Source organism: Pollachius pollachius (genome assembly GCF_949987615.1).
Source record: "Pollachius pollachius genome assembly, chromosome: 5".
In the NCBI taxonomy this organism is placed as follows: domain Eukaryota; kingdom Metazoa; phylum Chordata; class Actinopteri; order Gadiformes; family Gadidae; genus Pollachius; species Pollachius pollachius.
The window spans coordinates 22505819-22517249 of NC_136938.1; the positions used below are offsets into that span (position 1 = coordinate 22505819).

Genomic DNA, 11431 nt, shown 5'->3' on the forward strand with positions numbered 1-11431 from the left:
GTGCAAGTGTGTGTGTAGTATGTGTGTGTGTGTGTGTATGTGTGGGAAATCTAAATGTTTAATGTGATGCAAACATTGTTAGTTAGTATGTTGGAACAAAGCCAGGAGTTTTCAAGCCTTTTCAGTGCTTGTTGATATACTGAGTATTTGAACCTGTTTCGAACAGTAGTGATTATTGATCCCTCAGTCTCACACACCAGACTTCAGATTCATAATCTAAAGTCTGATGGAAGACAAGCTCAAATCTGGGTGAATGGAACGTAACACTTTCATTGGCATCATACTTGTTTCGACCAATCATGGTGCTGGATGCGGAGAACTGTAAGCGCTGGATTGGCAAGCACAAAATTGTCTGGCGATTGTACATTGTAAGAAAGTGACGTTAAATGTTTCAAATCAACGTACTGGCAATTGTAGAAATACACATATGTGTACATTCAGACTGCGCTACCTAAATAGGAAGCAATTAAATCTTAGCTATATACGTGTCCTGATGCATCTGCACATCCTGTCAACATCTTGTCAGAAAACCTGTTTGTTTGTGGCCACGTTGTTACACCTTTGATGGATGGTTAGTAATACAATGAACCACATTCAAAAATCATCTGAATACATTTTGACACCTACACATGTCAACTTAGAAAAGTTAGTTCATGACATAAAAATGCCTGTTGGGCTTTCTGCCAAGGGGTAGTGATATACAGCGTCGAAGACTTGGATGTGTGCTTAATTTTTTCCTTCGGATTTGTCAGAGCACAGGAGGACAAAGCGAAAAAGGGAAAATGGTGTGTTGGGTTTCTTATCAAAGAAATTGGCCGCATGCCTGTTGGACTGATTGAGATAACAGATTCAGAGATATCCTGATGGGGAAGGATCTTTCCAATGGCTTCAACATGAAAGGCTTCCATCAATCCTTTGGACATTTTGTACCATTGTTCTGCTCTTGATATGGATATGGAGTCAAAGTATATCTTACTACAGGGAGTACTACAACCTAGAATATTTGAATACATTTGCTAGAAAGGCCTGAGAAACACATTAGACTTGTGAAATGTCATACTTATATATTCTTTCATTCGGACCCTCATTTTTACAGTAATTACTTTTGACAGGCTTTATTGAAGATGTCGATAACCTCATAATGACCAATTTTCTGTTGTTTTCCGTTTCGGGGGTTTCATTTCAGTCTGTAATGATACAGAACACGGCGCCCCTGCCAGATGGCATGATCCCTCTCGGCGACCTGGTGCTAGTGTGCTAGCGACAGTAAAACAAAGCTCATTCCGAGTGAGTCAACGCATATCACTGCAAAGCAAAGCACCTCATTGGGAGCATGAAAAGAAAAGGAAAAGAACATGGAGTCACTTGAGGTAACGGTTGCCATGTCAACAGCCAACATGGCAACAACAGCGCTCAATGTTACATTGGGTAAGATAGCAGCCATGTGTTTCCTTGGGATGTGGAAACACAACGTGCCCACAAAATAGAGCACAGTGGATAGAGTTTCCTTTGTCGCCGTATGATTTCATACAAGAACCAGAGAGGACAGGGCAGACATGACAGGAGAAGTAAACAAGGAACCCAATCAGCTCAGGAACCCTTCAGGAGTGTATCTCATCTGCCTGTTGTAAATTCACTGCCTTGGCTGCCTCATCTGCCTATATTAATATGCAATTTGGCCTCATCTGATGCACAGTCCATCTGTGCCAGGGGGAATGCGGGTGCATAGTGGAAATAAAAATGCCAGGATGACTTATAGCGAGACACAAAGCCTGCTCAACACCTAGTGAGTGAATGGGATCACAGCTTGACATCTCATGTTGCCTTCTATTTGTGTGGGCGTGCATACATGTGTGTCAGTTTGTGTGTGTGTGTGTGTGTGTGTGTGTGTAGGTGTGTGTGTGCCAGTAGAAGTTGACGAGACCGACAGATGTTCTCATTTATGGGTCACTTTACAAGTATGGTGAACATTTCTCTCCGAATTCCCAGTTGAAAAAAGGCCCATGAACACAGAGTCTGGGGAGCTTACATCATTTAGCATTTTTCTGTGTGTGCGTGTGTGTTAGCTGGAAAAGAGAGTTAAAGATAGACAGGACAGTGTTTAACTAATAAATAAGTTACCACTGGGCTGGTTGGGTATGCCGTTGAATAAAAAAGACTTTGGTTCAGCAAAAGCACATACACACATTCAAACTTTGCCTCTTTACAATGAACTCCCCGCCCTACTTTTTGAGTTGAGGTGACCCTCCCTTGAACTCGTCCACTTCTGCTTTCTCCGTACACGCTTTCAGATGATACATGATGTATTTCTCTTTTCTTGTTCGTTCCTCTTTCGTTTTTTTAATCCTCTTTTTATTTCAGTTCACTTTCTTTTGTTTTGCTGGTGTCGACCTGGCCTGTCACGGTGAGGAAAAGTTCCTTAAACTCGTCCGAGATGTCTCTCTCTCTGAGAAGCGGGATAATGCTCAGAAGGATGGGAGAGAGTGAGAGGGGCCTTTGAGGAGTCCCAATGCGATCCATTGCTGTTTCCTCTCCGAGGTGTCTGTGGGTTCTGTGGTTCTGTGGTCAACTGCCTCTTTAACGAGTTTCAGACCACCACTACTTGCGTTAATTATTCTTTCTCCAATTCCGTTTCCACCACTTCTCTCTCTCTCTCTCTCTCTCTCTCTCTCTTCCTTACTCTCTCTCTCTACCTCTCTCTCTCTCTCTCTCTCTCTCTCTCTCTCTCTCTCTCTCTCTCTCTCAGACATAGGGACATCCTCCCCACCCTGTGTCTTCTGTTTGTGGTTAGTTTTATAGGGAGACAGCCCGGGGTCACAGGCTCAACTGTCTCTCCGAATTCATCTGCAATGAGGTCACAGCCTACACCAGTCGCGCCACCCAACGCACTCTGTTGTTGTGGACGCCATGTGCTCTCAAACCCAATGAAGTGAGAGAGAGAGAGGGGGAGGAAGGGAGAGGTACAGACAGAATGGGAGGAAGAGAGAGAGAGAGAGAGAAAACGCAGCGTCACAGCCATAAACTCCCTTAAGAATGCTCCCAGCATTTTCCCCTCAATGTTCCAACCTTTCAACCCGCCCCCCCGTCTCTCTTTCTCTTTCTCCACCTCATTTTTCATCTGCCTCTCTGTGTGTGTATGTGTTTGTGAGTTTGTGTGTGTGTGTGTCTGCGTATGTGTGTGTGTGTCTGTGTGTGTGTGTGTGTGTGCGTGTGCGTGCGTGTGTGTTGCTCAACAGGAAAGGTCACCAGTCGTCTATTGACACACTCCCTCAGATTTCTTCCTCTTTTTAGTCGGTCCTCCTCTGGCTTGCTGGCAGGCTGGCCGGCTGGCTGGCTTGCTGTAGCGATCCACATCCTTATCCTTCTGTCCACAGACCCCAGCTGTGTTCCCCGCCCCCCCCCCCCCCACCCCTTCCCTGCACCTCTCAGTCGGTAGCATGTCGTGAAGGCCGTGCACAGCGCAGTTCGGTCATTCCCTGTTCCACCGCTCTGCTCTGTCGTTGTGGAGGACGGGGGCCTTGGGCTCGGGGCTTCTGAAGGAAACTGAAGGATTTAGGATCGAGGATGCAATGAGGTCGGCGAAGCGGCACATTGCTCCTGAACTTCTAATCATGGGATCAGAGAGCGAGAGAGAGAGGTGAAGGGAAAAGATCCGCAAGACAGCGACGGGAGGAAACTGCTGGCAGCCGACCGAGAGTGAAGAGTTGCACTGTTTTTTGTCAGAAGTCGAAAGTTTTTGTCAGAAGCCCGGCCAGAACAATGTGCAATGAGGCAAGCTTTTTTTAATGAAGCATATTGTGGACCTTGGTTTGGAGGACATTTTTATGTCTTATCAGAGGTTTTCTGGTGAACAGCCAACGCTCCTTTTGGCTCTGGCACACACCGAAGGAAGAGTGAGGAGGTAACTCGCTTCTGTTTTGTCCTCGGAGAGAGCTTCACTTTCGGTTTTGGCACTCAGCACAGAGTCATTTAAAATGGCTTGCTGATTCATTTGGACCGACTTCAGGACCAGAAAATACAGCGGGGGGTGGGGGGGGGAAACTAAACAAGAATGGCCTAACACTCCACAGCTCAGTGCTGGGGAATGAGTTTGGAACGTACATCACATTTCACTTGATGGAGCTCCTGGGATGGCGGGCTGTTGATTGTCCCCATGGGGCTTCGTAAGAGAGTTGAGCCACAGCGGCAGCCACAGACCCACCGGGCCGCTCCGGTTAGCGAGCCGGCTGGTGGGCGCCCTTCACATGCCAGTGGGTCTGTGGCGGGGGCGGCGGACGGCGGGCCGGCGAGGACGGGGTCAGGCGCTGTGCAGCAAAGAGGCACACGCACGCTCCCTCCACCGGGGGGAGCCGGAGATCGCCCCGGGGTGGGCCGCGGCTCAGCCGTGCCATCCAGGTGGCCATGCCGACTGCGCTCTGTTTCCATGGCAGCGGGTCTCATGCTTGCCGCTGTGCTGGCATTGGCTCAGGCCTGGTGCGTTAACTCCATACATGAGAACCTGCTGTGGTTCTCCAAATTAATGGTAGGAGCCTTGTTGGGAGTGTTAGTTTGACTTGCACTTCTTCTGTGGTATGAAAGTGAATTATGGATGCGCGTGGGTATTGACTCATTTCTTTCAAGGGCATAGGAATCCCATCTCGTATCTACCCATTCCACACATTAGGGCTAACTACTGAAGTGCAATGCAGGAGATATCGATGCGGTGAAGCGTGGGACTAGACATTCGATATTTCTGTTTCTGCTGTAAGATTTGGACAAATTGAATCATGAAGTTGAGCACCATATTTCAAATAGGCATACCTTACCCAATAACTTTAAGCTTAACTTATTTTTTGCAAAAGATTGATTGTAAAATTATGATTTTTAACATAGGATGTTGTTAATGTTCAGTACATGTGTTTGAATTTGTCTATGACACTTTTGGGTAAAACAGCAAAAATGCATGGCCAACACCCAGAGGCAAAAAATAATAATTATTCTAACACACACACGCACACATATACACACAAACATATTTTCTGCATACACTTAACTGTTTAGGATTTCGGTGCGGCTACCAACACTAGGAACACCATGCATATTTCTGTTTAAAGTCTGGCCAAGGTGCCTGGTTTCCATATGAATAGGCTCCTGCATGTTTCATCTTAAGTGAAGTTCTTGTTATTTATATCTTGGCCTCTACCTCACCAATTCTTTTCATGTTTTTGTTCTCTCCTCCTCTCAGGAAGTCGAGCGTGAGATCTCCTTCCGGACAGAGTGTGGATTGTACTACTCCTACTACAAGCAGATGTTGCAAGCTCCGTCCATAGGACAAGGTATGCTGCGCTGCTCCATACTCTCAATCACGGACAACCTGGCCTGCTTCCTGGAAGCAAATTATTAATCATCCAACGCTGCTTCGAAAACCATTCCTCCATGAAAAGGAAAAAAATAAAGTCGCAGAAAAGATCAAGAGCTAACAACTCCACTGTGACCTGCTAATTACGTGGGATGTCCTGTAACCATTCCCAGATAATGCTAAGTCCTATCGCAGGCATACTTTTCCACATTGATGAAGTCACTCCAGGGAGAGTCCGCGTGCAAACGGTTTGGCCCTGTCATCTAGTTTGTCTCCCTCTCCTTCAATCTCTCTCTCTCTTCTCCGTTCCTTCTCTCTCTCCTCCCTCTGTATCTTTCCATGTCCATTTTTTTTTCTTCTGCGTTTGCCTCTGCACTTTTCAAGCAGTAAGTGGAAAAACAGTTTGTTACACGCGCAGCCATGGAAACTAACATACCTGGGGTCAAACAGTTTGAGAAAAAGGATTTGGGAAGAAAGATGACGAAAACAGGGAAGAAATCTGTGCCTAAGTGATGAATCCATTATTTTACGCCAGGATCACAGTGGATCCGATTTCAAACTGTGGGCTTACTAAAGAAAACGCCCAAGGCCTGTTCCCGGGGCCGTATATATTGAGCTTGAGAAGTGCCGCCGTGTGAAGTACGCCATAGCGTACCCTGGAGCTCCAAGCCTAACTCCCGAGCTTTACTTTTCTGCGGAAATTGTAGCTACCACATTTAGCTAGCAAAACCATGGCTATGATATTGGTATGCCTTGAAAAAGCATTTAGCGGTGGACTTCTGAAATAATGGAGTGCTTCTCAAAATACTTCCCCATTGTTACCCCTTTGATGATCGTGTCGAAACACATGGCATTTGTATCGTATGGTATCACATATTAACAATCTCCTCAGCTTGTTATAGTAACAGTATTTATATTGGCGTGTTATTTCCCATGACAACTAGAGTAGAGTACATATAAGTAAACAGAAACAAGCGCCGTGAATAACTTCAGGTCACCTTTAGGTTAATTTTTTTCCATAGAATCAAAGAAATAGATTTAGAAATATTTAATTCAAGTATAACTATGATTCATTTTTTCATGTGCACTTCAACAGACTTGCCTTTTTTTTAAAACTCATTACGAATCAACTTTTGTATTTGACATTTTAAAGTAACTTGCTCTTACTTAATTTTGGTTTCGGATTAGCTTTTTTTCCACCGTCAATTACTGCTATTAGGGTACAGTACCCCAGACAGTTTCAGGAAGGAGAGATCGTTCTTCTGTGTTCCTTAACAAGGTTTCTTCCCTCTGGTTTTAAGGAGTTTTTCCTTGCCTTTAAAGGGATTTTGGTTCAGTGTTATTACAGGTGTTGTCATGTGCGCCTGTGAAGCCCTTTGAGACTGAAACTGAGATGATGGTCTATACCAGGGGTCAGCAACCCTAGGCACGCTTGCCACCACTGGCACGGGGCAGCATAATCATTGGCACACTTGAAAAAAAAAAAAAATATATATATATTATTAAAAAGTTTCACAGCACAATGGGGCAGTAAATCATTGCTACCATTTATTTTTTTTGCACTTTATTCTGTTTTGGGCATTTCCTCCCAGTGCAAATATGTTTAAATTAGTTACAGAAAGCAGTGTTCTGAAATGGGATCAATTAAAAGTTTTTAAACCTATGTTGTAAGTAATAAAGAAAATATTTAAAATATTGTTGCAAGTGGCCTGTATGCATTGCCTTCACATGGTTTTGCAAAGCTGTACATGTCTTAAAGATATTGATGTGGATGGTTCCAACATTCTCATATATTCTTGTTTCTTACATTTCTCACAGTGCAAATATGTTTTTGAATGAGTTTCTGAATGTTTCTGATATGTAAGTATAATTTGTAAGCCCATGTTGCAAATATAACAACCAAAAAAACATTTAAAATGTTGATGCATGATTGTGGACTATATGGAAATATTACAATTCCAGGTCTTCTGGAAATGTTTTTGGTCGCTGTGTCATAATTCAGATTAATTTTTAATATATTGTTGCTTAAGGCACACTCATTAACGAGAAAATGTCAAACTGGCACTGCATGTTGAAAAGGTTGCTGACCCCTGGTCTATACCAACAGAATGCACTCTATTTGAAATGACTTAACCCTGCTCTCCGTGTGTGTGGGTGTGTCTGTTTCCACAGGGCTCTGGGATCTGGTCCATGACAACATGACAGAGTCCAAGAGGACCATCAACCTTCTGGAGAGGATGAACATCTACCAGGAGGTCTTCCTAAGTGTGCTCTACAGAGTGCTGCCCATCGAGGTAACACATGTAATGCTAACGCTATGATATGAACTACCCTACCCTAAGATAAAACCACAACGCAATGCTTGAATAAACTATAACAAACAATCAATACTATACTGCAATGCATTGCTACTTAAAAACTGCTAAAATGTACAAAAAAGTAAAAAAGAAAACTACAACACATAATAAAATTCAACTATACAAAACGACAATAATACGATTACAACACACAAATTCAACTGCAATACTATGCTACAATTAATACTCTGAGAATATAAATAATGAATTCATAATGGTTTCGATAATTAGTTGTGGTAGAATTGACGTCAGTAGTGGAACTTGCAGGCCTATGAGCGTCAATTAAAATAAACATGAATAATTAATATTGATTGGGTGAATGGGCAGTAATATAAATGATGGGAGGAAAATATCTCTGTCAGTGTTCAGTTAACAATGAAGGAGTGCACAATAATCAGCGTTAAAACCGGGGCACTAAGGCGACTTTAATAGGAAACAATGGAAAAAAAACAAAAAGTCAGCGGCTTCTTTGACAGTGTGACATTTTGGCCGCTCAATCAAATGACGAACTGATACTTAGAGCAGACTGAGTTTCCGAGAGGCTCGAAAAGTGGGTGTCTGTCAGTGGAAATGCCAGCGTGAAGTGAACTCCTTGGAAATGTCATGGGCAGCGTCTCTGCTGTGGCAGGGGGTCAGTCCTTCTCATTTCGGTTTTATTTACTGCCCAAGGGGGGAAGCGAGTATGTGTGGGGAGCTATTGCAACAGAGGGAGGGCTGTGTGAAATCCCAAGCGTTGTGTTAACACAACAGCTCTAATAGTTTACTCAATGTATTATAATGATCAGTCTGTCTGGGTATTTTTATAAATTTTATGCACGGGGACAATCAGACTCTGAATTAATTCCCACTGCGTGTGTGTGTGTGTGTGTGTGTGTGTGTGTGTGTGTGTGTGTGTGTGTGTGTGTGTGTGTGTGTGTGTGTGTGTGTGTGTGTGTGTTGGTGTTGGTGTATGTGTGTGTGTGGTGTGTCTTCCAGGCGTACTTGGAACCTATTTATTTCTACATCTACACAGTGTTCTCCCTCCAAGCAGTGTATGTGATCGCTCTCTATCTGACTGCCTGGATGCTGTCCGGCACATGGCTGGCTGGGGTCCTGGCCGCTGTGTGGTACATTCTCAACAGGTGCGGGCCACCTGGCTGGATGGTATTAAACAGAAAACGTCATCATCTAAATATCGTACCAAATGTAAATTGTTATGTTTTAAAAAAAAAAAGAATACAAAATTGTCTGCAAAATAGCCTTCCTGCTCTTTCGTCGTTCTACTTTATTGAATTTATTTTAAGAAATACAGAATGAAAATACAAATAATAATACACTGAGTAGAAAATGATACAGTATTGAAATGAAAATCAACACACAGACCCAAAACATATTTTAGTCAGGTGGTTATTTGTTGAGATGGCATATCAATAATTTGTTTTTGCCCGACCCCACCCCCATCTAGGGTGGACACCACACGAGTGGAGTTTACCATCTCCCTCAGAGAGAACTGGTCCATGCCCTTCCTGGCCCTGCAGGTAGCTGCCATCACATGCTACCTTAGGCCACAGCTCTCAGCACTACTGAAGGTATGCACGCTATCTGTGTCCCACACACCCTCTCACACAACCAATCGCTCTCTCCCAGACACCCTTTCACTCTCTCTCTCTCTCTCTCTCTCTCTCTCTCTCACTCTCCCTCTCTCCTTCTCTCACTCCCTCTAACACACCCCCTTTCCAATCTCCACACCCGTTTTTCTCTAACTGACTCTATCTCTCTCTCTTACAGACAGTTTTTTCTCTCACATTCTCTCTCACATTCTCTCCCTCTCTCTCTCTCTCTCTCTCTCTCTCTCTCCCTCTCTCTCTCTCTCTCTCTCTCTCTCTCTCTCTCTCTCTCTCTCTCTCTCTCTCTCTCTCTCTCTCAAACTATCTCGCACATACCCACACACACTCACAGAAAAGCATTTGAGGAAAGTGAAATTGTCACGTTGACCGATGCCAATTGACTCAGGCTCCTAAATAATGAGCCGCTCAATAAGGGGCCACCTTGTAGCACGTCACAGGGGACCAGCCCAGCGACTGGTGCCGACTACAGCTGGCTAATGACTTGGATAAGCATCCGTGTGTGTGTTTGTGTGTGCGTGCGTGTGTGTGTGTGTGTGTGTGTGTATGTGTGTGCATGCAAACAAGTCAGAAAAAGTGTGTTTGTAAATGTTTCTTATTTTGTGTGTTTGTGTGTGTGTGTTTGAGTGTGAGTCTGCTTGTGTTTGTGTGTGTATGTGTGTTGTGAGTACGTCCGTGTGAGTGTGTATGCGTGCGTGCGTGCGTTTGTGTGTGTGTGTGTGTGTATGTCTATGTGTGTGCATTTGGCCTGTGTGTGTATGTGTGCGTGTTTATGTGTGTGTATGTGTCCATGGGCAATGCACACGTGGAAGTCCTTCTGTGGATGTGTCTTCTCCCCAGCGGGTGATGGTGTGGCTGGTGTTTGTGACCAGCGTCTGCTTCTGCCTCACCTGGCAGTTCAACCAGTTCATCCTGCTGGTCCAGGCACTGGTTCTCTTCTCCATGGATGCCCTGGACCTCATCTCAGCCAGACAAGTACGACAGTACGGCACTAGTCAACAAGGCTGGTGTTATCCTTATGCTGCTTCCATATGCTGCCTAGGAGTGTTTGATTCCAGCAGGAAGAGGAGAAAAGATCTTGGGCTGATGTTTGGCAGACTGTCAAGAGAACATGGTTACTAGATTCCCCAGTCTGGGTATCCAATAAGACAGCTTGTCTTTTTTTTGTAGTCGATATTTTGCTATATTGAAAAGTTTGAAAATGTAAAGTTTGTTGCCTCACCGTTTGCTGAATATATTTTGTTTGCAGTAGATTTGTATACACCGTAACAGTTCATGCCCAGAGTTTCATTCTGTTCCAACGTTTTGCATAGAGACAGTGATTGCTGTTTTGTTGGAGACAGCAATTTGAAGAAAGTACTGCTCTTCTCTTGAACATATTCCTATTTCTGATTGCTTGAATGTGTGTGTGTGTGTGTGTGTGTGTGTGTGTGTGTGTGTGTGTGTGTGTGTGTGTGTATCTGTCGTGTTTGTGTGTTTGCGTATTTTAATGCATGTCTGTTTCACAAGCATGTGCGTGTGTGTATACGTGTGTTCATGACTGTGTGTGTGTTTGTGTGTCTGTGCATGCGTTTGTGTGTGTGTGTGTGGGTGGTTGTGTGTGCAGGTGACCACACTTTACCTGGTCCAGGTGTGCAGCCTGCTGTGTGTGTGGCTCCTCCAGTTCTGCAACTCCATGATCCTGGGATCGCTGGTCCTCAGCTTTATCATGTCCGCGCTCTTCGTCAAATACTACCAGGTGTGTGTGTGTGTGTGTGTGTGTGTGTGTGTGTGTCTGTGTTAGTGTGTTAGTTTCCCTGTTTGTGCAAAAGGAAGATGAAGTTTATACCAGACAAGAAGAGAGAGAGAGAAAGAAAGAGAGAGAGAGAGAGAGAGAGAAAGAGAGAGAGAGAGGGGGAGAGAGAGAGAGAGAGAGAGAGAGAGAGAGAGAGAGAGAGAGAGTATCGGGAACATCAAGGGCTTGTAAGAGAGGGGGAGAAAAGTATTTTGACACTCTTCACACTGGTTTGTTTTAATGGGCCACCGGGAACACACAATGGACAGGAGGCAGAAGCATTCCCCTGCCCTTTTTCTTTATTTATCTTTCATAAATCGATGCGCCCAGTCGCGGCCAATGAGTAATGGAGGGAGAG

The 11431-nt window shown here is 44.4% G+C and overlaps 1 protein-coding gene across 1 annotated transcript in view; it reads left to right on the forward strand.

Annotated features, from left to right (window-relative positions):
* Positions 1-4153: 4153 nt before the first annotated feature.
* dpy19l3 (dpy-19 like C-mannosyltransferase 3) overlaps positions 4154-11431 on the forward strand; it is a gene marked incomplete at both ends in the record, with an annotated part of 33090 nt that continues 25812 nt past the window's right edge. Inside the window, 7 exons of the mRNA XM_079736204.1 lie at positions 4154-4522; positions 5225-5315; positions 7511-7632; positions 8671-8816; positions 9140-9263; positions 10140-10274; positions 10906-11037. Coding sequence (XP_079592330.1) covers positions 4154-4522; positions 5225-5315; positions 7511-7632; positions 8671-8816; positions 9140-9263; positions 10140-10274; positions 10906-11037 — 1119 coding nt within the window. The remainder of the gene's footprint in view (positions 4523-5224; positions 5316-7510; positions 7633-8670; positions 8817-9139; positions 9264-10139; positions 10275-10905; positions 11038-11431) is intronic.